Here is a 27877-nt window from a genome sequence, read left to right as displayed (position 1 = left end):
AATTTTAATTTTAATGAAAGTTTTGTACGAATGTACGGGGGATTACACACGCGGAAATCTCTTGGAAAGGGTGGAATCAGCCCCTAAAATTTCAGCGTGCTTTGGAATTTGCGATATTTTTTCCTGGAAATTTTCTTTTCCGATTTCACTTTTTTAAGCTGATATTTTTTTGATCGTCGATTCGCCCCTTCGATCGCTTTTCGAATTCGCAATATTTTTTCACCCTTTCTTAAACTGACATTTTGATCGTCCCTTCGATCGCTTTTCAAATATTTGCAATATTTTCCCTGGAAATTTTTTTACTCTTCATATTCCTAAGGCGATATTTTGACAATTGATTCCTCCGTTCAATCGGTTTTGAAATTTTTTTCATCGTCCTTTCAATCGTTTTTTGCAATATTTGCAATATTTGGCCTGCAAACTTTTCGATTTCTCATTCTTAAACTGATATTCTTGATCGTTCCCTTCAATCGTTTTTCGAATTTATAATATTTCCTCACCCTTCCGATTTCACTTTTTTAAAATCAATTGAAAATTTTGCGTTCACAGGCCTCAACACCGAGAATGCCCGAGAATTCCGAACGCGACGTTTATCTCAAATCTTTTGCATACACTGTTTATTGGACGCGTTATTAGAAAGTTTATAGACTCGTTAACGATATAAGCAAGCGATAACAAATATTTTGTTTTATTATTCCGTTATTATATGCTCGAAGATCGCCGTTTCATTCTGTTCTCTGCTCGTTGTTACATTACTGCAGACTACGAGAATGTGCCGTGACGGGGCAAACACGTCCCGCTATCCCGCCGCCACGACTTTTCTTTTTCCCCCCACGCGACGATTGGAATCTGGAAACGATCAGAGTTAAAAAAAAAAAAAAAAGTTATTATTGGAAATAATACGCGGAAGAAGAAATTATTATTATTATTATATCGCAGAAAAATCGGGATGGATTTTTCTTAATTAAGATCTGTTTGCAAAGGATCGAAATGGAATATTGATACGTTCAATGGAATTACATTCCATCGAGTGAATGACTTTTTATTATTCAACGATTATTTTTCGACATTCTTAACGACCACTAATCGTCTCGATGATTATTTGTTTCTATGACGATTCAATTTCTTTTTTTTTTTTTAAAACTTTTCAAAATATAGAACGAAGGGGAAGAGAAGATACGAAGAGATACGAGCTTGTAACATCTACTCGTTATTCCGAGACTCGATCGTCGAAATTTTATCAATTCCGTGGCTCTTGATTCCGGGAGATTTTACGATACCGACTCACCATCTCTTTTTTTTTTTTTTTTACTTCTTTCATTTTTCATTTCGCCCCTTCCCCCTTTTTACTTCGAGGCGGCCGCGTAGAGATCTCTAAAAGTCCCTATAACCGTATATAACAACTACCGGTGTTTCAAGAAAATATCACTTTTATCTTTATTTCGCCCGCGTTTATTGCGCGCACCGTTTTTTTACGTTTCAATCGTGTTTAAGCATCGATGCTGCCCCTCCCTTCCTGCCAAAAATCAGAAATATCACGAATCGAAAGATATCCCACAATTTTTTGAACAAAGTTCAATCGTTCGATTCGAATCTCTTCGAACGCACGAAATCAAGCGACGGCAAAAACGTCGTCTCTTCTCGAACGATGATCGATGGAAGAAATTCCCCCGATATTCTAAACAATATTTCACTCACTCACTCTCTCTCTCTCTCTTTTCGACGAGAGAACGAAGAGGAAGGCGGAGAGGGCGTTGGATAAAAAGTATCCTTTCAATTTCTTGGATAACTTCGTAACGCCGGTGGAAAATGGCGTCGTCATAAGTCAACGAATAGCCCACTCTTTTAACATCGTCTCGTCCATCGTGTTCGAGAGATGGTTGGAGAAGGCAGGTCACTTCCTTCAGTTTCACCATCCATGGAGAGGAGGAGGTCTCACGTTTCCTTTCCTCCTCCAACCTTCTTCCTTCCATTACGTCGTTCCACGCGGTGGGGGGTCACTCTCCTCGGAGGAGGAGGAGGAGGAGGAGGAGGAGGACCGTGTGCAGGTCGATGCCGTGGCAAAACAGGCGCTACAACGCCCACTAATGACCAGGCCAGGCGAGCCAACACCTGGAAGGAATAAGGAACGAAGGGCCATCCTTCGACCGAGATGCGTCGCCCCCCCCCCCCCTCCACGTTTTATTGCTCTCTACGTGCCACTCTCTGTATCCACCAACCTGACCTATTGTCCTATTTCCTTCTCCTTCTTTCGTGTACACCGTTTAACGCCGGTGAAGGAATCTTCCAAAATTATCATCATCATCATCATCATCATCATCATCATCATCATCATCATCATCATCGTGGCGAGTATTGTAACATCTCCTGTCTACGCTCTGGCTCTCTTAGTTGGTCCAGGCTGGTTGGAAAGAGTGGAGGTGATAGGCTCTCGATTCGAAAACGATGATGATGGATAAAAAAATTTTCTTCGAGATTTGTATTCAAGTTGAGCAATTCGTGATAATAGTAGAAAGAAGGATATTAATTTTATATATAAAAAAAAAAAAAGTAGCTGGTTTCGATTCGTTGAGCAGCATTCTCTTTGCAAAATTTGCAAAATCGAAAATTGTTAAAATAATTGTTAAGTGTGTACGATCGAATATTTCGTCTCGTGTTTTTAATCGACGAGAGGCCTCGAGAGGGTGATGATTTAAAAGAGGAGAGGCCTTGAGATTTAAAAGGGTAAACTAGTTAGTAAGATTGTAACATCTGTGACGCTGATATATTTGCCGCGTAAACAATAATTACCGCATGCAATTAAGAAGATCCTTACTTGGATGTTGGGAGATAGGGTTTGGGAGATTGGGGAGGGAGGAGGAGGGGAACTTGTCGTTCCACATATAGCGAGGCATCGAAACGGAACGACTACTGGCGGCGCGTGTCGACACGGCGGATGAAGAGATTTCGACTTGGTTACACTACGATCTTGTTACGATCTCTCTCTCTCTCTCTCTCTCTCTCCCCTCTCTATCTCTATCTCTATCCATCTGTGCCTTTCGTAAAATTTGAGCTAGCCTCGTTAACCGGGGAACGAATTTCGAGCTCTGTCCAGGATTTTCTCTGTAATCAGCACACGAATATATAGCAGCGGCGCGTCATTGAAAAATTAAAAATGTGTATCGCTGTAAATTATGGAGGAGCGTGATAAAAAAGTCGTCGTCGTAGCGCGCGCCAGATGTCGCCTCATAAAGGATTTATATCTCGCGTAAATGTGAAAGAGAGTTTAACAGAGTTTGTGTAATAATTTCTCGGTATTAGTTAAATCTTTCGATGTACTCTGTAAGTAGTGTAGCTCGACGATAAGTGATCTCCGTTGAAATATTTTTGTTATTAATATTTTAGTAGAGTGGAGAAGTATTTACGATTGAAAATTCCTTTATAAATAGTATAGCTTGGCGATATCTTCGTGATCTTCGTTGAAATAGAGTTGAGTATTTTATAATCGATCGTTGAAAATTCCGCGTGTAAGTAGCGTAGCTCGATAATAAGTGATCTTCGTTGAAATATTTTTGTTATTAATTTTAACGGAATTGAGAAGTATTTATTATTAGCTGATTAGTCTAGAAGATTCTTCAGTAATATAGTTTGATCTTTCGACGCTCCCGTGAGTAGCGTAGCTCGACGATATGTCGATCTTCGTTGAAATATTTTTAATTATTATTAATTTCAATAGAGTTGAAAAGTGTTTGCGATTGAAAATTCGTCATTAAATAGTATGTGTAAATAGCATATGTGATCTTCGTTAGAATAGAATTGAGAATTGTTTATAATAGATCGTTGAAAATTCCGTGTGTAAGTAGTACAACTTGAAATATCGTCCATAAGTAGTGTAGCTCGACGATAAATGATCTTCGTTTGAAATGTTTTTGTTATTAATTTTAGTAGAGTTGAGAAGTATTTATTAGTTTATTAGTTGAAAATTCTTTCTCTCGATACTCTGTAAATAGTGTGTAGGTCGACGATATGTCGTTGAAATAATTTTCTTATTAATTTCAATTTCAGAGTTGAGAAGTGTTTGCGATTGAAAATTCGTCAGTAAGTATATAGCATATGTGATCTTCGTTAGAATAGAATCGAGAACTGTTGATAATCGTTGAAAATTCCGTGTGTAAGTAGTACAACTTGAAATATCGTCCATAAGTAGTGTAGCTCGACGATAAGTGATCCTGGTTCGAAACGTTTTTGTTACTAATTTAAACAGATGTTTAGAGAATTTTATACTTATAAGTATAAATTTATACACCACTTTGGAAATTATAATATTCAAATAATGATAATAATCATTATTTCACGTTAAACCGTACAAAAGTTATATTTTCGCAATAGAGAAATTCAATGAATACATCATTCCCGTTACGCTCGCAAGATAATCACGATTGAAACAGTGTATACTATAGGAATGAGTTCTTCGTCTTAACGGTTGCGAGAAAGTTTGCAACCCATTGTACCTCCCCGCCCCTCCCTCCCTCCCTCCCCCCTCCCCACGTACCGAGAGAAGTTAGTTCCTCGTACCTCGCGGTTGTACGTTCAACTTCTAGATTTAGCCAATAATCGTGCTTAATAATTACGAATCATCGATAACAGATAATGAATTCGTTCGAGAATTCGAGTCGACTCGAGGAATTCGAGGATTTGAAACGTTTTTATTTAAACCCCGGACCAATTCGCGCGGATGACCAATTATCGAGCCACGCTACTAAAATAATTATTAAAAGTAAGGGAAACGATGAGATGTGTTGGAAGTAAAAATGAAACGGTGCAATTCGTGTTATTTCTTCGTATTCCGCTAAACCACCGGAGAAAGAAAAAGAGGGAGGGAGAGAGGGAGGGAGAGAAAGAGAGAGAGAGCACTATTATAAATTGTCTATCCTTGGAGAACCGGCACAGTCATTTGTCTCATATTTTTCATACCTTTCTATTTTTGCAAAGCGCAATTTATCACGGTGACAATGGCGCGTTACGACGCGCGTTACGAATACGTTTATACGACTGGCCATATTCGTTTCACGTTAAAAAGGGGCCCATTAAAAGCACATATCGGACTAATTAAAAAGTGATTACTACATTATCATCTGCTTATCTAACCCGGGGGCGAATAAGTTTCGCAGGAGGAAGAAGGAGCCGGGGTTGTTTTTGTTGTTGGGCTAACAGTCGTTAGGGATGCAACCGTTCCCTCGATTGTGGAAAAGTGGAAAGAAACTTGGTCGTGCTCTAATGCTATGCTAATGACGCGAGATGAGAAAAAAGGGGGAGGGAGACGATTAGAGAGAGAGAGAGAGAGAGAGAGAGAGAGAATGGCGGTTGCGAGTTAGATATGAGGAGATTCGAAGGTAGAGTAAAAGTGGTCGTCGTGATTGATTAAATTTTGATCGTCGCCTTTTTTTTATTTTTTAGATATCCCTCCCTTCCTCGAGAAAAGAAAAATTGCACGGTCAATTTTTGTTGCCCGCCGATTACACGTATGAATAAAATTTAAATAACACGCGGAAGAAGATAAAGATAGGACCTTTATTTCTTCATTTGTGCCGGTAAAAAATACGAATTTGCATATAAATTACACGCGATGATAATCATATTAGTAGGTTGCCGTGTACCGTTTAATGGAAACCTTGTTCCAGGAAATAACACGCATTAATTCTTAAGAAAAAAAAAAAAATAAAAAAAATAATCGAGGAATAATAGGAAGAGGTGTGTAAAAACGGTCGGTTTCTTTACTCGAAATTACTCGATATTACCCTCTTTCCAACTTTTATAATTTTACGTACGTTCTAATTTTTTAAATTCTCTCTCTCTCTCTCTCTCTCTCTCTCTCTCTCTCTCTCTCTCTCTCTCTCTCTCTCTCTCTCTCTCTCTCTCTCTCTCTCTCTCTCTCTCTCTCTCTCTCTCTCTCTCTCTCTCTCTCTCTCTCTCTCTCTCTCTCTCTCTCTCTCTCTCTCTCTCTCTCCTCCATTATTATCCCCTCCCGCGAATTTCTTCCTTTCTTTCGCGAAACACGCGTTACAAGCTTTTCCTCTTACTTACTCCTCTTGTCACTCCGTTCCATCCATATTGATCACGTAATATCTATCTCCTAAACGTGGTTTTATATATATATATATATATATATATATATATGCAGGTATATCCTATCTCTATTCCATTACCATTTTCTCGGCGACCAAAATTTCACCGGGTAATCCCGCCTAGTTCTCAGCCCAAAATTACGTCATTGTATAATATATGACCGAGAAATTGATTCTCTCCCTACGTCTCGTTTCGCCGCAATTATTTTATGAGCAGCCCCCTATCTTGTTCACGATTCTCTCCAATTCCGTCCAATCCCGGTAATTATTTCTATATTTCACCGTTGAATTCAACGCTTTGTCTTTCCGGGCGAGAAAGGACGGCGTGAAACTCAGCAATCGAAAATATCGTTCAAAGGCGTAGAAGAAGGAAAAATTTATATATACATATCGTTTCTCGAAATGACGATGGACGATGAAAAAAGAAAAAGGCTCGAATCGATCTCCCCTGGAACGGGGAGGAGAAAGGGGGAAATGGAGGAAAAGAGAGAGAGAGAGAGAGAGAGAAAGGAATTTCTATGGCGGGGAGAATCATAGAAATATCGATTAATGATTTTGCCTCGAATGACTTTAACCGGCGTCCCTCGAAAAGCCGCATCGGCCGGAAAGGAATTTCGAAAGGAAGCAGCGATTTTCCCTCGATATGAGAATCGGTGGACCGAGTCGAGCTCGACCCAAGTCGAGGGAAATATAACGTATTGTACGGATTCAACGTACGTGGGCTACGTAATGTGTCGTGCACGCACTTACGTCGCCAGCAAGAAATCGTGGATTTATACGCGGGAGTGCAGTCTCGACTCCATTCCGCCAGATTTAACCTCGCTGCGCCAGTTGTTCAATCGACGAGGATGGATATAATGTCGAGGATGAGCGGATGAAAATGAGACGAACGATTTCAGTTTTCGATCTCGTCCAACAAATTTATAACGCGAGTGGAATTTTTTTTCGGGAACACCGATTTCGGTTGCCTTATTTTTTATACAGATGGCTTGCACGGCTCGTTCCGAATTCTTCTCTGCTTCGTTGAATGGATAAAGGAAGGAAGTCAATCGCCTTGAAATTTAATCGAGAGATGGCAAGACGTAAAATTTAATAAAATTGCATCCCTTGCACGTTGTTCGATCGATGGATTAACGAAGATGGATAATGTTAAGGACGAGTGTTTTTTTTTTTTTGTGGTTATATATATATTGAGAAGCAGAAAGGAGGAACGAAGGGAGAAAGAGAAGTTTCATTCCATCGGACAAGTTCGTAATACTGGATAAAAATGAAATTTTTGGAAATTAAAAATACTTCGGCTTCAATTATCGGCTCTGTTGTTACTACATCCATATTTGTGAATATTTCTGCTTCGTTAAATGGATAAAGGAACAAAGTTAATCCCTTGAAATTTAATCAAGAGATGTGTCGAGCCAAGACGCGAAATGTAATTTTCGAATCAGTCAAGAATAAAATGGTAAATTACGAAATATCTACGGTTTGTTATAGTGGCAGTTTTTCTACACGATATAAATACGCAATTTGAAACAAATAATAACTTTCAAAATTAAATTCTACGTGAATAATTTACGCGAATGAAAATCCATAACGTATTCTTACTTTATTATAGATAAAGATATTCTTAACCAAATATAATCAAATAAGATTTCTCGAAAACTAACCGAATTTGCTTTCCATTGCATTCTTCAACTCCCGATCTAAGCACATTTTGGAATACCGTCGAAAATATAATTTTTTTCAAAAACTGAAAGAAATCTTAGAAATCTCCTACCAATGATCAATATTATTTGTATGGATTCTACTTCCTTCCTTCCATCGAATAAGAAATATCTGAAAAGGAAAATTAGAAAATTTATATATTCCTAAAAAAGGAAAAACGCACACATACACACACACACACACACACACGATATATAAAAATCGAACGAGTAAAGAAAATGGAGGACGAGTTACGCACGAAACGTCTCGAAACTTGCGCTATTCAACGGCGGACTTCGGTGAACTTGAAAAGAGGGGAGGGGTGAGAGAGGAGGAGGCGGCCGTTCGGTGTCAGCGAGGCAGGTGACAGCGCCTTGAAAACCCAAGTGGCCAAAATAAATAGACCGGCACGGAGCGACGGGAAACGTGAGGTCGTTTCTGGTGCATGAAAGTGTAAACCCGGGTAACAAAGTGTGTCCCGGCACGAAATGCAATCTGTTACGAGCATCACACGCTGTTTCTTTGCCAACACATCCCGCCGCCAATAAACCAAGAAACGTGGCGACAAGTGATATCCCGCGTCCTCCTCCTCCTTCTTCCTCGAGTTTTAGATCAAACCTCGGTGCAATCGATCGACGTCGCTTTGTTTTCGCTCGTTTTTCGCAAACTTTTCTCAATTTTTCTTTTTTTTTTTTTTTTTTTTTTTTAAGCAAAACGGTTTTATTTACGGTTACGGACTCTCGGTCGTATTTCGATTTTTTACGCGCGATTTCGGTCGTCTACTGTTTTTCGCGCGGCGGGAACCAAGGGTTTTATATTTTTTTTCTCTCTCTCTTTTTTTGCAACGCGCGGCAGATTCCTCCCCCAAGCTGTACCGGATGTCGATGGAATATCAATACGGATATTGCGAGCTGTGGATAAACCAGTGTTTCGAAACATTGGGGGAAAGGAAGGAGGGGAATCGAGCCGGTGGAAATTAAAAAATTGCATTCCTTCCCCTAGCGTTTCCCATCATCCATCCTCCTCGTCTCGAATCTTAAAAATCTTTGCGTGACAAATGCGAAACTTTAAGGAATCTTTTTTTTTTTTTTTTAGATTTATCTATCAATGATCTTAAGATTTTAAGAAGGTAGATTTGGAAGATTTGGAAAATTACCGTGTGATTTCGGGGAAGAATAATTCGCGCGTGTGAAGACTGAGAAAAAAAAAAAAGAAACTCTTTGTTTTCTCCAATTCCAAGTGGAACGAGTTTTCAACGAGTCGCAATCGCGCACACGTGGAAACTCGTGCAATTAGTTTTTTGCTTATCGCCATCGATGTTTCCCTTCCGTTGCGGCGCGCGTGTTCCTTTCTTCTTTTCTTCTCTTTCCTCTTTTCTTTTTTTCGTTCCTTTTTCTTTCCGTAAATTCGCCTATTAGCCCGGCGGGGTTGCTCCCTTCATGTCCTCCCTCCTCGCTAATGTATTCGAGCCGCTGGTAATTATGCGACTCATATTTGCCGCGGCGATATAATATCTGGGCCGGTGCGTTATTTTAACGTTCCTTAAAATTAATGGAATCCCACCGTTGCTTATAATTTAAGAGTTTTAATATCCCGTGTAATCTCTTTTCTACTCCTGTCCCATTTAATTTTGACCTTTTCCCTCCCTCTCCATATCGAGAATACAGGCTCGAGTTACAAATTGTCGGAGAGTTTGGACGATCTTTGCCGAAAATAATATCGTTAAAAAGTTGATGTTTTTTTTTCATCGTTGAGGGGAATGAAAAGTTTGGTAGGACGAGGATGATTTGATTTAATTTATACAGGAAGGATAAGATCCTATGGAATTTTATTTTATTGATTAATTGAATTTAAAGAAACTTTATTTTATAATTAATTTTGATTAGAAGATCAGGGATAATATCTTTTTGATAGATCTTATTGATAAAGACGATCTCGAGTTAAGATGAAAATTAATCGTTTAAGTCTTCTTTTACTTTCAAAATCTTACGTGATTTCAGTTCAAATCGACGTAAGTCGGACTGCTTTCAAATTTCTTCTCGAGGAATTCCATATATTTCACACATATATTTTTTCCCCTTTTTCTTTTTAATTAAATCCCCGAAAATTGAAAAAAGAAAAAATTGGTACCGTTATTTCGAATTGGGGAAAAAAGATTCTTGCCGATTCCGCGCGTATGAAGCATATACATATGGGACATCGATTCGAATGGATTTATTACACTGCTACACGCTACACGTCACGCATATACGAAGTAATTTAACGCGTTTTCAATGCCGGTGACGTACGGACTTTGTTAACTTGACAAGCGAATAAGTGTTCTCGTTTACGTTTATGCGCGGACAATGTAATAAACCGACTTGTATGTTTCTCGCCAATTTTGCCAATATTGAACAATGAGACCGATTAACGCATCAACCGTCGAAACCATTGTCGAAGATTCAATTTTCCATTTTCTCGTCTTTCGTTTTGGGGAGGGAAAAAAAAAAATCGATCCGTTCGTTCGTAAAATTTATGCAAAACTTCGGGCAAAATTTATATAGAATTGTACAAAGCTAATTCCAATAATTTGTTGGTCAACGTGATCGTTTAAAGTAATTTTATTCGAAATTTTTAACTCTTTCAACAGGTTAATGCCTCGAATCGTTGAGCAAACGGAAGACGCGTTCGTTCGAATAAGAAAATGGCGACGTTTTTTAATTGTTAATTGTTCTTCTTCTTCCTCTACGATCTCTTAAGAATCTCTTTTCCCTTGTTATGTGATTTGTTGGGGGACACGAAGCGGGTCGAAATGAATTTTTGGATAAAAAGGATGGAAAGAGCAAGGGAATTGGTTATGAGATCTCTGCTTCGATAATTCATTGTTGAACGTTTTTTAACAAGTAGCAGCGCTTAAAGTACTTCATTCGAAATTTTTAACTAGCCACTCTTTCAACAGGTTAATATCTCGAACTATTTAAATCGTTGAGCAAACGGAAGAGGCGGTTTCGTTCGAAAACAAAATGGCGACAAGATTCTTAAGAATGCGATGGGAGACACGAAGCGGGTCGAAATGAATTTTTGGATAAAAAGGATGGAAAGAGCAAGGAGGTTGATTACGAGATCTCGTGACTGCTTCGATAATTTATTATTCAACGTTTTGACGAGTAATCGTTCAAAGCAACTTTATTCGAAATTTTTAACTATGCCTCGAACTACTTAAATCGTTGAGCAAACGAATGATGCGTTCATTCGAAAACAAAATGGCGACAAGATTTTTAAAAATGCAATGGGAGACACGAAGCGGGTCGAAATAAATTTTTTTTGAATGGAAAGAGCAGGAGGGTTGATTACTTAGGAGATCTCGTGGCTGCTTCATTGTTCAACGTTTTAACGAGTAGTCGCTTTATTCGAAATTTTTAACTATGTCTCGAACTGCTTAAATCGTCGAGCAAACGGAAGACGCGTTCGTTCGAAAAAAGAAAATGGCGACAAGAATTCTTAAGAATGCGATGGGAGACACGAAGCGGGTCGAAATGAATTTTTGGATAAAAAGGATGGAAAGAGCAGGGGGAAGGTAATTACGAGGAAATGCAAAGCATCGGATTTGAGGAGAGGTGGCAACATGGCGTTATTAACCCCTTCTTTTCGAAAACTCGCGCAAACCGTTCACGTAACCGTTAATTGCGTAAGAAACATTTCCATTCCCGGCCTGCGTTTAGTCAATGGCTGTTTGCTTAATTGGAGAAACGTAGCTTCCAAGTGAAGCAATTAATGCGCGTAAATGGGAAAAGTAATCGAGCGAGCGAAGGTCGCCGTTTAAATATTCCTCACTTATTCAATCCTATTGGCTTTCGAATTCTCCCGCCCCCTTCAGGGTTTTTTTCAATACCCTTTTCCCTTTGGGAGCGGTCAACTTCCTCCCCCCCCCCCCCACGAAGAAAGGAAGAAGAGAAATTTTTCTCATTTTTAGGGACGAACGAATTTCGCGACAAAAACTTGATAAGAAGAGAAAAAGAAAAATTCACGGTTGTTGAAACACCTTCCTTCCTCGTTGTAAATTGTAACTCGAGAATGGATATAGTTAAAAATATATTTATCCGTGGGACGAAAGAACAAGGAGAGGACGCGAACACTCCCCTTGAAACTGATGCCTTCTTCTTGCAGAGACCTTGTCCTTCAAATATCAAGCCGGGGATTTGAGGCGGAAAGCCGTCGTTGTAAAAAAAATAAAAATTCCCAAAACGACGTTTGGAGGAGCGAAACAAGCCTTCCTTCCATTCACGTGTCCTCATTTTGCGCACGTGTTATTTCGTCCACTCGGAAATTTATAAAGTTTTTCACTTTGGAAAAAATGCGGCCAACCCCTCGGCCTTCGTTCCCCAACAAAGTTGGCCCCAACACATTTTTTATAGAAAATTTACGATAACGCCGAAACGCGTTATAAAAAAAAAAAAAAAAAAAAGAAGAAGAAAGAAAAACTCGTTCTCTTTTTCACTGGAACAGAGAGAGAGAGATAGCCACCTGTGCAAAAAACACGTTCCTGAACACACGGAACACGTATTCACCGCGAGAAGAGGTGCGAATTTGCGTAAAAATTCGCGGTCTGATCACCTGATGGACCTGGGGAAAAAAAAAAAAAAAAAAAAAAAGAAAAAAAATTCCTCCCGAAGAGGAAACCATTTATTCTCTAAATACCATTTATACGAATCGGCGAGCCAACGTTGGATACCGCGTTGGAATCGCGGATGAACAAAGAAACGGAGGGAGAAAGGGGGAGGAATGCGAAAATCAGATTTTGCGTGGCTCCGCGAGATTATTTCCACGGCGAGGGGAGGAGGGAGGAGAGGAGAAATCAGCGGAGGTGCCGACGTGGACGCGGTGTCCTCCTCCTTCCGGCCACGTTTTATAATGCCGGAAAATAATAAGAATTTCGCCCGCTTAGTCCCCCGGGTGCTTACATCCCTATTTATGACGACAGTATCTCGGCCTCTTTATGCCAGCTGCCTGGCAAATATGCGCGGCTCGATCCCCGACTCGGCCCGCCATTTTCTCCCTCTCCTTGCCTCTTCCCCGATCTTGCGGCAGAGGAGGATAATGGAGACGAAGTTACGCGTTTTTCACCTCCCCCTTCCTGTCCTTTTTCATCTCCCTTCTTAAACGATGATGACGAGAGCCGCGTAATCGGCCGATTTCCTCGGCCGAGGGAATCGTATCGCCTATATGACGAGCTTTCCCGAATCTCAGCGATTCTTCGGAAGATACAATGTAAATATATCGTGCAAGGAGCATCAACAAATTTTAATCTCCACCCTAATGCTGATCTCCAAAAATAATTTTTTATCGTTTCAGTGGGATGGCAATAATCCCTCCCTTCCTCCCCTCTCGATATTTCCTCCATTTATTTTCGGGGAAATCAGGTCATCGGGGATTAAACAGATGGAGGGAGGGTAAGAGTGAAACGAAGAGCAACGTCAGCTTTGCAAAGATGGGCGAAATTGTTTCGAAGGGTGGACCACTAAGTTTCCAAGAAGAGAAGAGAAAGTTGGATCGTGATCGCTCCAATCACGAATCTCTCTGCGCAAATATCTGCGTGAGGACTCATCTTTTCACCACACCACTCCACTGCCTTGAACAGGGTCGAAAGCTCGCTCGCCTCGGATCGCCAGGACAACACCGTCCTTTTCATCTTCATTTATCTTCCCTCCTCGCGAGTGTCTGGCCCTCGCGTCGTCCCTCGTCACATTGCCGCACACATTCACGACGAGGAGACCGTAGGAGCAGGGTGTTGGAGGACACATAGAGCATAATAACGAGGCATGAACATCGCGCGAACAACGCGGCCCGCTTTATTTCGCCATCCCCGCGCCCTGAAATATCTCGCGACCCTCTGAAATCACTTGCTAACTCTCGCCCCCTCCTCCCAATGCCTCTCTCTTGCTCGGCTTAATGCGCGGAACCGTAACTCGTTCGAGACTCGTCCCATTCGCGGGGAGAATGGATCTAACGTAGAGAAGAAACACGAAAATAGAATCTCTCCATGATTTCGTGTTGTCAACGAGATATCTGGAACCTTGCTTGTTGGTGGGTAATCGATCGAAATTGTAAAAATTGTAAACTTTTAAGCTTTCAATCTTCTGAGCTAGGATTCTTTTTGAGACGTTGGGCTAAAACGGAGATTGATACCGATGGAAGGCGACACTAGCGCCACGTGACCATTAACTACAGTAGTTGGTAGTTGAGATATTACTCGTGCTTGATTCGTTTAGATTGTATTTCTCACTTTTGAAAGTGGAACGCTTGGATGGAGATATTTCTTTTTTTTTTTTTTTTCTATACATAAATTTCAATTTTCCCGGGAAGGAATACAATCAATTCCCAAAAGGTGGCGATAAACGAGGAAAGAAATTTCAGGGAGGGAGGGAGGGAGGGATCTAAAAACTGGCGTCGTCCGTTGGTCTATTCTTATGGGGGATGCAGCCCGGCGAAACGAAGCCATTTCGTGACAGCCGATCTATCAAACCAACCTAGATCGAGACTTTTAATACGCTCGAATTTCCCGCGAGAGTGACCCCCGCCCCTCCCCTCCTCCCGCGCAACCAGGGTTGGGCGGTGGATAGGCACGTATAATGGAATTATGGTTCCCCTATGTTCCCATTACTATGCCATCTACGTTATGCGTCTCTCTGCGCGCCCTTCCTCCGTCTCCTTTCGCCGCCCTTAACGACGCCCTTCGCCGTTTTATGTCCTTGGCAAATAATCTCCCTGTAACTGACCGTGTCCTCGCCTGGGGAGGCGAACGACCTTTGATCGATGCTGCCATCCCCTCTAATGCCTAGATACGAGCGCCTGTTTACGGACCATTTTGTTACGCCATCGTGTTAAACCCCATTAACTTTTGCGAGGAAAAGTGTGCAAAGTGGGCACGACTCGATTTTATTTTAATCGGATATCGAGCTGGTGGTGGACCACCATTTCGTTTACTTATTAACACTTATTGTGTGAATTTTTATTAAAGGTACGATTCGATTTTATTTTAATGGGAAAATGGACACTCTGGATGGTGCCATTTTGTTACCATTTGTCTCATTAACTTTTGTGAATTTGTAAGGTTGTATGATTTCGATTTTATTTTAATCGGAAGATTTGATTTTGGATCAAGAATATCGAAGGATGGATATTGATTTTTCACGAGTATGGTAAATAATATATAAATGTGCCTTTTTTCTTTTATTTGGAAAAGTTGAATGATCGTAGAACGGGAAATTTTTAGGATACGTTCGCGTGTTAATTGGGGAGAAGAATTATCTAACGATGGAAAATTTATGGAGAACCGCGAATATTGAAAAGTATTGATTTGATGTCGGTCTACATTGTTATTTTTGTAGGATAATATAAATCTTGCAGTGATTGTATTATAAATAGTTGTTTGACCTGAAAATTTCTTTTATAATCTGACTAAATTGGGATGTCGACTATAAAAATGATTGGACCGATATGGTTTTTATGAACCTTTATACGTATAAAATCTATAAATATTTTTCTTTTCCTTCGTACGACAATCTACTAAACACATTATTCCACGTTTCAAATAATAAAATCAAGAGATTCGTAATCGAATCTTGATCGCGTAACGCGGTTATCATCAATTGTTAATCGTCCTAACGCGAAATGTAATTTACAAATTGTATTAAACTAGATAGCGAACGCACAGTCCGATATTCGTGCTCTTATAAAATTCTAATGAAGATTTTAAGATTAATTGACGGGAGAACGCGACGGATCGTCTTATTCGATATTCGACGGAAACAATTCACCAATAAAAAGTATTTTATTATATCGACTCACCGCAACTTTTTCCACCATTTTAAAAACGGTTCAGTAAACTTTTCCCCTCGTATTTCCGATGTCTGATTACCCCATCCAAATTGACAATTGATCTTCAAACTTCTATTTAATTAAGAAAATATCGGATGATGAATGAATTTCATTGTATCAGATTCGAAACAATTTTTTCATTTTTTTCTTTTTTGTTTTCTATTTAAACTGTAATTACCGAGCAGATGATTTTAACCGTGAAATTTTTCTTGGTTTTTTTAGATCCGAATTTCAAGGAACCAATTGCCAATGTAACTGCTCCAGTTGGAAGAGAAGCAATTTTGTCTTGCGTGGTTCAAGATTTAGCTGAATATAAAGTGAGTTTTTTATTATATTTGTATTGCCATTCGATCGGAACGAATATCGATAATGATGAGATAATTCGCAAAAGACGAGAAGATTCTTTATCCTAAGAAATTCCTTACATATTTTCTTACATTTACAAGAAAATTAATTTTTTTTTTTTTTTTTAATTTTTAGAACACGGTAGCAGAATTTTTTCTCATTTTCTCACCAAGCTTCGATTAACTAACAAACACTTCGAAAAAAAAAAAAAAGAATCACGTCACAATTACGCCTCTCCGATCAAATCAACCACTTCCACATTTCCAAAAATCGACGATTCGTGATCGAAAATCGTATCAATATCAAAATTTCGCTCTCTTAACTCGATAAACTTTTCGTTAAATTTTAATCTTGAAACTTACTTTAAAGAAGAAAATTAAATCTCTCTCTCTCTCTCTCTCTCTCTCTCTCTCTCTCCCTTACACTCCTCGTTCGAATCGTTCGTGGAAAACTCGCAGCTCGTTCTAAAATAATAAGAAAGACCTTGTTGCAACTGAATGTGCAACCTGCTGCAACTTGCACAAATCCAATGCAAATGTTCGACAAATGCCTTCGATCCAAGTTTGAAGCGCTTATGGAAATCAAGGGGAGGGGGGAAGGGAACCGCAATTGGTGGCCCTTTCCACGGTTAATATGGCCATCATCGGCAAAGATATTCGAAGATCCGTAATTTATAGATCGGCGTAAATCCGGATTGGCAGCCTCAGCTCTCGAATTAGCCAAGATCGACGAGTTCTCGCGCTCTCTCTCGAAACGGCAAACACTCGGATCTTATCGGCTTCCAGAGACGGCATTCTTGCTCTTCGTATCTCATTCTCCTAATTAGCGGCCTCCGAGAAGCCATTATTGGATTGGGAACGAATTTTCCAGCGCAACTTCCATTGATCCCGTTGGTCTAATTTGCAAGATAAACAGCAGTGGAGTGGCACACGTGACGTTCTCTACGATTCTGTAACAAAATGTTCTAACATATCGCGTTGTACGAATCTGAAAACTATATATATATATATTTATACGTATAGGATAAATTAAAGAAAGGCAGGTGAAATTGTGAATCAAAATTGCTTGAGATCAAATTCCAATCGATATTTTACTTCCTCTCCAGAGACAAGACCAGTTTCTTCAGTTTTATCTTTTCACTTTCTAAATTTTCCTCTTATATCTTATATATACACGAGTTGCATTAAATTTTACGCAAACGAAACGAAACGAACGGAAGAGGAGACACACGCGTGGATGGCCATTTTTTTTCATCAAGCCTCAAAAATTACACGAATAAAATCGGCAGTGTTCCCAACTGTTTCCACGAGAAATATACATTTCCATTCGTCCGCGTAATTTTGTTAATTAATTAACTAACTGTTTCACTCTGTTGGACAAGGAGAGCGAAGAGGGGGGTTTCGTTGAAGCTCGAGAGATGGTCACGAGGATGGAGAGGGACATTCGCGAAGGAAGAGAGGGAAAGAGAGAGAGAGAGAGAGAGAGAAAACGTAAAAAAGGAAGGGAAGAACGTGGAAAAGAATAAAGAGAGAGAAAGAGAGAAATTCACTTAACTTTTTCGTGGCCGTTTAACGAGGTCAACGGGTTAAACAACCTTCCTCTGGATGTCTATGCTCTAGATTCCTTTTTGCCTTCAGTAACCCGGTACTTTCAGTAATACCTATCCCTCCCCCTCCTCTCCTTTCCACTCCTCCTCCTCCTCCCTCAAAGGAGTCCACGTTTGAAAATATCAGTAGCCGGTTTTTAAGTAATGGATTTCAATTAAAAAGGGAGATGAAATATCAAGAAAATGATCGTTGAGAGAGATTCCATTCACCCACGGCCTCCTCGATTTCTTCTCCGCCCCAGCTCTCGAGGGGAGGGGATTCAGAGAAACAATTACGGTTCGCAAAGAGACGGGACACTTGCGTTCTTTCTTTTTTTTTTTTTTTTTTTTTCCTCCTCTTTTCTTTCTTCTTTTCCCTTAAACGACATCGGCTGTTCGCTGTTAAAACGTTAATTACTTTTATTCGAGAGGAGGGGGATCGCAAGAAAAAGCTTACCAACTTGCTCCCCGATGAATGGAGTAATGCCGTGGAGAAGAGCGGCCTTTGGATGAAAAATTACGGAATGCTCGGCTTCTTTTTTCCAGGGCGTGGCAAAGAAGAAGAAGAAGGAGGGGGTTCGGTTAATTTTCGAGGAAAATTCCAGTTTGGAACGCAACGTTTGACGACACCGCCCTTCTTTTCTCCTTTGCCGAATCGAGCAGGGGAACTTGTTGAGCTCTGACATTTTTTCCTCGAGTTCGATTTTGGGGGAGGGAGGGGAAGAGAAAAAAGAAGTTCGATATAATAACCAAAGAATGGCCGATATTAATTTTAGTAGGTTCGTTCGATTTCGATTTACAAGAAGAAATTCGTAATTTTGTGAAGTATATCGATAATTCTTTTTTGTACGATGAGTAGAATATTATCATTTGTGGTAAAGTCTCGAGGAGAAGACGTGTGATAGTTTTAGCAAGAAAAAGAATTTGAAGTTAACATTCTTGCTCGAAGTGAGTAACAATGGAGAGGAAAGTAAGGGAAGATGTTCAAATTCCGCAATAAAGACATTCGTCAAATTTAAGTGAATTATTCCTTATTAGGGATGATGGAAAGAGAGAGAGAGAGAGAGAGAGAGAGAGAGAGAGAGAGAGAGAGAGATAGGAGATAATTCTACTTTATCTATGCCTCGTCTCAAATATTTCCAGAGTAACACGTCTTCTGATGTCAAATAATTATACATTCCGGTTAATATTTGCAGAATTTCATTGCGAAACGAAAATTACCTAAAATATTCAGGTGAATCTCTTTTGTACAATTGGGAGCTTCGTTTTAACCGACTTGCCTTTCACACCAGATGCTTTGAAGCTAACTAATACGATCCCTCCACCTGTTTCAACTAGTTTCACGTATCGCACGAAATTCCTCCATTATCACGTTTTCCCGTTTAAAAGAGACAGGTCACGTTTCTCGATACGAAACGAGCCTCGCGAATTCCAGCCTTTTTTCTTTTCTTTCTTTCTTTTTTTTTTTTTTTTTTTTTTGATCGAATCATGAATCATGTTCGAAGTTCATCGTTGAGAGGAATATACTTTCTTCATTTTACAATCCCTTAAAAATTATTCAAGCTTTTTTTTCCCCCTCTCCGAGAAGAAAAAAGTCGTTAGTGCCAGAAGCAGAGAATATTGTGCGCGAGGAATAACTTCCGATTACAGTTTCGACAGATTTTTGTTTCGCGCGAACTCTCCGCGTGTGGAAAAAACGCTTTTCCGATGCACAAAGGATACACCCTCTTAATTTGCAATTCCGGCTTTATCGACTTGTCGACACTCGACGACCAATCAAACCTGACGTCTCCGCCTCTCTCGATCCCCGATATGATTTCTAATAAAACCGTCTCGATCGGTATAAACAAGAATTCCAAGATCAACCAAGATTTCTCTCGAAAGGACATTTATATAATATAAATATCCCTCGCGGGGGAGGAGAAAGAATTTACCACTCGTCTTTACAGAGAGAGAGAGAGAGAGAGAGAGAGAGAGGGGAAAGAAATAAAATCCAATAGCAAGAAACATTAGCAGCAGCACTCTCCTCCTATTTAAAGAACAAAATCCAATTGCAAGAAACGAGTTTGAACCAGCAGCATCTCTCTTTTACTTAAAAAAAAAAAAAAAAAGGCTTCAATTGCAACAGAGTTAATTCCATCTTCCAGCTTGTAACGCTATCTTCTATCCTTATATACATACATATATATACCACATTCTCGGCTCGATTTCGTCGAGTGGATTGTTCTAAGAAAGTAGGGCCGTTTCGAGATCATCCCTCGTCGATGGTATTGAAAAGTAATCGTGAGTCGCGTGAGTGGCATGAAATTCAAATGGATATATTTACAAAGAGGAGGTGGTCCTCCTCCATCCAACCGATTATACTACACCCTTCTCGAAGGTGTGCGGATGGGAATAGCGGATGGAGGAATAATCGGGCCGTTTATAAGCCGGTTGCCGCCGTCCCTTAATCTTTGGGAGGAGGAGGAGGAGGAGGAGGGGAGGAGGGTTGTGCATTAAGATGACGAATAACACGGGCGCAACACGGGGGGAAATTTGACAGGATCGGGATAACGACATCTATCCGCCGCTATCATTTCGCCAATTTACGTGTAATTCGTAATGCAAATGTTAATGGCCCTTCCCAGTCAAACGCAGAGACAACCGGCCCGGACTGGCGTATATATCGATCTCCCTGATCGATATTCCACCGGAAACCGTTAATATTATATGGGTAGGGTAATTTATAGCGATCGATACCCCCAATGTTTATACGTATGATTATTCGAGTCGGAGTGAATTTAGAGTTTTCCGTTTAATCGCGTTCAATCTCGCGGTGAATTCGTACATTTCGGTTCGCGTGTAGTAATGCTTAATGCTCGAACGTTTTTTCCTCTTTTTGCGCGCGCGCGTGTGTGTGTGTGGTGTGTATATATATATGATTTTTGAACTTTTTTTCATTCTTCAACACGTTTGGCAGAATACGTTCTAGATTGGATTCTACCTACAATTTTTCCCTCCAATCACGTGAAAACGCATTCACGTGGGCGGTTTGAGTGCGATTCATGCGTTTGAAATGGAAGGGAGGAGGGGGGTTGAATGGGGAGGGGAAAAATTTTTATTTCATCCAACGAAAGAGATTCGAAACGCATACAAGGGGAAACTACCCCTCTTTCCACTGTGTTTTCGAAAAAGCAGTCGCTCGTAAGCAGTCGTCGTATCTTTGATGATATACAGGGATGTAGACAGAATTGAGCTCTGTCGGACGATCAGTTTTTTTTTCTAAACGAATTATTTTCTTAATTACGACGAATTTTTTTCTCGTGAAGGATATCTTGGAACGACGCGCTTCTGAAAGATGAAGTTTCGAAGAGGGAAAGAAAAGGAAAGAGCTTTATAAAGGCAGCGCGTCGTATAAATTACGAAATGGCGACAGGGTTTAAACCTGTAGCGCGATCCTTAAACGCTCCTTAAAACGTTCAATTAACTCGAAAATTGGACGGACGATTCAAATGAATTTTCCACTCCAACTCTTTCTCCCTTTTTCCACGGCTTCCTTTTCCCGCACAGCGATCGAATTAATTCCGCAAACACGAGGCCAAATTCTCGCGCGAATTTCCTAGCTACACGTATATGTATCATACGTATTATAATGGAATAAGTAGAGGTATTCGGCCAGCTAGGAGACTTTGTTACCACTCTCAAGCATAATAGCTTGGGTCATAGCTTCTCCCGGGGTTTACGCTTCTGTCGGGGTGGGTATCATCGTGCTTTGAATTTTAATTGCCAAGTTTAGGGCGTTCAGTGAATAGAGGGCGTTAACCACGATCCTACTTGATTCCACCAATATATGTTCTCGCCTCTCCTTCTCTCCATCGTCCTTTGCGTCCTTCCATTAAAAAATCCATCTTCGAAATTCGAGAACGATCGTTTTGGAGAAAGAACAAAATTTACGCTTCTCCTTTCCTATTTCCATACCATTATTGTTCAACACGTTCGTCGGCCAGTCGTGATTTCGTCGAGTTCCTCAACGGGGCCCGAATGTTGCTGTCGGAAGGCTGTAAGAACGTAAACGGAGCGATAAACGGAAATTTAGTTTTAATATTTTTATTTTATATAAAATTTAGTTAGTTGGGATATATTTATATATATTAGTTTTTAGTCTTCTAATTTGAATTAATTGTTTTCACTGTTGCCTCTACTTCTTCACTCCCTGCTTCGTTCGTTTCCAAAGTCAATTTTAAGTATTTTAACAAATATAAGCCTGTAATTGGCAACTTAAACTCAGTTCTATTATTATCGGTGATAATAATACTCTTCTTATTATTATCATATACCATATAATTTTAGATTTAAAATTGTATAAAAATGAATGATTCGCTAACAAATCATATTTGTCCCTCTTTTCAGTTTCTATTATTCTTAAATTTTAAATTCAGTGATTCCAAAGTATATTTTCCATTCATATTTCACTGCTTATTCCATTAAATTTCTTTTAAAATTCCGCTTTAACTCTTTGCATTCATGTGTCACCGTATAATCGCTATCCTATATTTTATTATTATAATAATTAATATAATATAAATACAAGTATAAATAATTGAAATCTTTTTTTTTTTTTTTGAGGAAGAAAGCGTCACCCGTACATGGTTTAACAGTTTTACGAGCACAGTCGTTGCTCTTCCTCGCTCGAGACTTTTTCTTCCTCTCCTCCGGGTTAATCTCGACAACGGTTCGAATCAACAGATTTCGAAATTAAATTTGCGCCATCGATTCGACGCCATCGGTTCACCAGGCATCCGATTGCCTCTCCGAGTCAATCCTTATTCGCAAACATCGTCTTCGTTTCGGGGGGGAAGCCCGAAGGCGGTTCGACTCGTCGGTTTTCGGATTAATCCGAATGCCTCTCTGTAAGCAACGGTGCATCCGAGGCCCGATTCAACCGTTTCTCGATTTATCGTCACGTTATATAATGGCAAACGCCTCTGATTAAACGGTGAGCGCGAAACCGTTCACCGTTTAAAATAATCCGCGGAAACGTTTCGACTATGAAACGTTGTTCTTGCTGATTCCTATTCGTTTTCCAACTTGTACGTGTATCTTGTTTATATGGCTCGTGTTATCATTAGCCGGAAAACAAGTTGAATAAAATTTTCTTTCTAGAATTTCTTTCTATATGTACGTGCGTTATATATTTTCTAATTTAAATGTAATTCGTTCGAAGGCTGCAGCAATCGATATCAACGTTACGATCAATTTCCATCTTAAACGATAAAAGCTGTTAAACGTTGAAAAATACGGCTCGTTTCGATATTCGCGATTTCTTTTGTGCAATAAAGCGACCGATGATTAAACGCATCGTTCGTATCTGGCGTTTAAAACGGCCAAGTGTATATAATTTTATCACAAAATTCCTCTCGTATAATAATTCCTACTTTTCAATTTCTAACTTATCCAATATTAAAATCGATTCAATTACGGAATCGAGAGAGAGAGAGAGAGAGAGTCGTCTTCGAAAAAGGAAACAAAAAGAAAGGAAAAAAGAGGAAATTTATCAATATCACGATCGTTAAAGAGATACACCGAGAAAACTCGTGGAATGCTAACGAACTCAAAACTTTGTCGAGTTTCTTTGGGACTTTGGGAGAGTTTGGGCCGAGGAGGAGGGAGTCAGTTTTCCCTGGTAACGCTGCTCGCCTCGCTAATTTCGAGCCGAGATTGAGGGGCGGCCAGGCGAAACAAAAAAATTTACCAGGGAAACTCGTTCGAAATAAACGGGAGAGGAATATCGCGATCGTGTTAATAAATATTTGCAAATATTCACGATACTTTTTTGGAATCGAACTTTGGTGAGGTGACGAGTGTTGTCCGCAAGATTCACGAAAATTTTTTTCGTGAAAATGGAACAACCACGATTGGAATAAAGCGGAGTGGAAAGTGGGGCGTGGATATTATCGTTTGATCAAAAAGGAAAAATAAATTGGAGTTTGTGAATCGGTTTCGAGGAGAACGATATTTTTCTTCACTTTTATTACTCGATAAACTGCGAAAGTGTATGTAAGTAAGTACACTTGCATTTGCAATTTTTGATCAACGAAATGTATGAAAGAAATTCAAGATTATATCAGCAAATAAAATTTCAGAATGATTTATATATATATATATACGATAGTTATGTTACGTTTATTGTATACACGCGGTATTAACGAAGATATTCGAACGCTGATACGTTGTTTTTATACATTTGGCAAGAAATGTAAACGCGAGAGCACGATTCAGTCGATGTCGAGCTATCGTTCCGTCAACAGTAACGTAAAAGCGTGCGGATATAATATCGTTATAGAGTATAAAATTCACTGAAATTTTATTTATAATTTTATTATTGAACGTTGCTAGCAGTGCCACTATTTCATAATTGGTATCTTTTGTTCATCTTCGATACGCAATATTTTATTTATTGTTCATCACTGCATAACCAGTCGACAAATATTCGAAAAAGTGTGAACGAGGTAAATCTATAGAAGAAAATGAAAAAGCTGAAACAATAAAGCTCGTCGATCAAGAAAATTAACCAGAGAGAGAGAGAGAGAGAGAGAGAGAGAGAGAGAGAGAGAGAGAGAGGAAAAAATTATTATTCGCCAAATAGAAAAATACTGCGTATAAAGAAGCGTTCGAGCACGTGTGCGTTTGCATAAATTTTCTTAACTTTTCTTTCAACATAATCTTGAAATTTCCCTCCTACTATACACCCCTCGTTAAACCAGTTTCTTTGACACACCGATCGTTCATCAAAAATTGCAAATGTTCGATGCACTTTCGTTACTCTACGTGGAATTTTCGTTCTAGCATTTTTTTTATTTTCTCTGCTTCTGTTCACTCGAAACGACTCGAAGCAATCGAGCAAAAAAGAAGAATCGCCGATTTCTCTCGAATTTGTAAAAAAATGTTTGCAATTATGGAGGGAAAAAAAAAATTTTCCAACGGCTGCAATTACGAATAGTAATGGAATTTGGTTTCGAGTCCCGCGGGACTCGAAATATGCATTTAGATCGAACATTAGCGGAGAAATTAGCTGATCTTTATCCTTTGTAGAATAACGTATATAAGTGGAACGACGGGAATGCTCATTGGAGGAGATAAAGCGAATGGAGAGAAGGAAGTGCATAAAGTAGATGGGAGATTGAAACAGTTCTAATTCCACTTTCCGATATACCCTCTCTCTCTCTCTCTCTCTCTCTCTCCCGCTCTCCCTCCACCTTCTCCTCTTACGCTGAAGCAACGACACGACGCAATTTCTCTGTAAAGAGCGTTTCTTTCCCTCCCTGGTCGAAATTTGAGAAGAAAAAAAGAAAGAAAGAAAGAAATATTCGATTTTCACCTTCCGACGAATAGAAGAATAAGGAATACTTACAAACTCATATCGAGAGAAATAAGATATCGCGAGACCGTATAACTTATTTTTACCTTTGTAATCTCCATAATGAGATTAAACTCTACAATATGGCTGCCACGGTTCAAACCTAAATGTTCCACTGTTTCGATATTATATCGATATGTACGAGTGTATGCTTTAACGCGAACGCGCCATTTGTTTCATTCCTTCCCTTTTGTTGCGAACCCGTCTCGCTTCGAAGAAAACGAAGCAATTTAGAAAATTATATAACGTAAAATCGCAGAAAGAGAGAGAGAGAGAGAGAGAGAGAGAGAGAGAGAGCGAGGATGATGCAAAATAGCGAAAACGTTAAAATACACGGCGGTGGCGGGTGCTTTACTGTCTCGTTTAACCGGGATAACATTTTTTTACGGCTTGTATAAACCGTGGTAAATCCGGTAAACGGTGCGCATAAGACGCAACGTTAATACAAACTGGAGAATATTGGCCCGTACGATGCATCGAATCACTTTCTTTTTGCTTAACTTGCGAAATTTTTAGCAAGTTTTATTATATGATCTCGTCGATGAGAAAAATAATATATTCTTTATGAGAGAATAAGAATGCTCGATACGAATTTTTAAAGAGAAAAAAAAAGAAAAGCGTGGAGAAATTTTGTTCGCTCGTTTTCTCGCGAGGAAGAATCATTGCGCGCCACGTGTGTGACTCGATCCGAGCCACATTCCGAGAAATGAATTTCAATCATTTGAGATCGTTTATACGATCCTTATAACAAATTTGTTTCAAATCCAGCGAGGAACACCGGGCTATAATGGTGTTTATACAGCGAGTTAAGTTCGATACCTGTTCCTTTGCGTATAATCGAAGTAGGAAACTTTGTCGGAGCAAACTTACGACGGGATAAACTTCGAACTCGTCGAATCTTCGGTGTCGATCGAATTAGGGATCATTCGGTGGAGTCATTCCTCGAGGATGAAAAAAGAATTTCGAAAAAAAGAAATAATAATAATAATAATAATAATAATAATAAATCTCGATCATCGATTATCAATCCTGCGGATTCGCTTAATGGGGTCGGAATAACAGTGGATCGTTGTTAAACCCTGTTCATTTCCTTTTGTGCAAAACTGGAACGAGGGAAGACGAGTGAAGGGGGAGCTTTGGATTTGTTGAAGAGGCGAAGGACGAGTGGTGAAGAGGATTAGCAACGCCACACTTGTATGACATTTCGTACTGACATTTCGGGAGAATATCCCCCCCGGGGGAACGTGGCTAATGCTCCGCCAACCGTGGATTACTTTGAAGACCATAATTAAGTTAATATCCTCCGTCATTACGACATGTTACCGTCGGATTTCGCCCCACCACCCACCACTCTGATTAATTGCACGATAAACATTTCGAAACCCGCCGCCATTTTTCTCTTCCTCTCCTTCTTTGCAAGTTTACAAGAGGAAGAAGAGGAAGAAAAAATTTTCTCTTCCATTAACGCTCGAATCCAGTTGCAGTCGACGCGAAAAACATTGTTCCGTTGATCGCGGTGAAAATGAATTTCCTTTTTTTTTATCTGATGCCACGTCCACGTCGATCACGAGTACATATATATATGTAGCAGCGTTAAGTTGCTTCCATTATTAATCGATTCGATACGGTAGCGGAAAAAAAAAAAGATCGAAGACATTGAAAAATATTAAAACGATGAAAAAATGACAAATTCAAACGACAAAAGTCGTATTAAATCTCGAAGAATTATATCCATATTTTAGTCAGCTAATATATTTGTTCCTCGACTATCGTACAGAAAAGATTCACGATTGCAAAAAGTGGAAAGCTCAAGTTTCAATCTCTTTGGCAAAATGAAATTTTCTTTTTCTACTATAACGTTCGAAAAAGCGATGCAAATCGTTTAAGCCTTGAACGTATCGATTGAAAATTATCTCGTAGAAAGAATCATCGCGAGAAAGAGGAAAAAGCTCGAATCTCAATCCTCTCGAGCGACCAAACAGAATAAAATTCCTTTTTCTAGTAATATTCGAAGATGTGGTCAAGCGATGCAAATCATTAAACGCGTCGATCGAAAATTATCTCACAGGGAGGATCATAAAGTATCGCGAAAGTAAAACAAAAACAACTTGAATTTTAATTCTCTCGAGCGACCAAGCAAAATAAAAAATTCTTTTTTCTATAATATAATCGAAGATGTGGTGAAACGATGCAAATCGTTTCCCTCTTGAATACACCGATTAAAAATTATCTTATAGAAAGGATCTACAGAGCATCGCGAGAAATAGAAATTTTCCCCATAATATTCGAAAATGTGGCCAAACGAAATGAAATTTTCTTTTTCCAATTGACATTCGAAAATAAAAGTGTCAATGCAACTCGTTTGCGCCTTAAACGAAAATTATCTCGTACAAATAATCTCATCCTTTTTTGAGAAGAGGGGGAAAAAGCTCGAATTCCAATCCGCTCGAGCGTAGACGATAGAACAGAAATTTTTTTCTCTCCCCTCCCTCCTTCCTTCCTTTCCTCCTTTCCTCTCCTCCTTTCCTCCCCCTCCCCCTCCCTCCCTTCGATAATATTTGAAAATGTAACCGGGCAAATGCGAAGCGTTTGCCCCGTCGTTAATGAAGTTAAAGGGGCGGCAAGTTTGGAAAGTAGCTCGGCGGGTACAGTTATCGAACAACTTAAGAGCGGTAAACGGGCGATTCGACGGCGACTGGAAAGTTGCCTGGGGGTGGGGGCGCGAGCCTCGGCGGCGGTTTAGGGTTTTGCCCAACTTTATTTCAATGCGGAAGGGAAAAAGCCCCGTCTACCCACCCCCGAAGGGTGGTAGATGAAAGGCTTCGATTCAAAATTCGTTTCTGCCACTCAAACTGGCTGTCTCGATATACCCGTGCCACTGTTTCAATCTTC

The 27877-nt window shown here is 39.7% G+C and overlaps 1 protein-coding gene across 3 annotated transcripts in view; it reads left to right on the top strand.

Annotated features, from left to right (window-relative positions):
* The window catches only part of LOC100870530 (neurotrimin), a 191639-nt gene that overhangs the window by 120785 nt on the left and 42977 nt on the right, over window positions 1–27877 (top strand). For all 3 annotated transcript variants that reach the window (XM_086907089.1, XM_086907087.1, XM_086907088.1), the window contains exon 2: window positions 15882–15976. In XM_086907089.1, coding sequence (XP_086763215.1) covers window positions 15882–15976 — 95 coding nt within the window. The remainder of the gene's footprint in view (window positions 1–15881; window positions 15977–27877) is intronic.

The sequence above is a fragment of the Apis florea genome, unplaced genomic scaffold (assembly GCF_048593485.1).
Source record: "Apis florea isolate Af1SG1 unplaced genomic scaffold, ASM4859348v1 contig_24_pilon, whole genome shotgun sequence".
Taxonomy (NCBI): Eukaryota; Metazoa; Arthropoda; class Insecta; order Hymenoptera; family Apidae; genus Apis; species Apis florea.
Note: the sequence above shows the minus strand (reverse complement) of the source record. Positions and strands in the feature narration are given on the sequence as shown.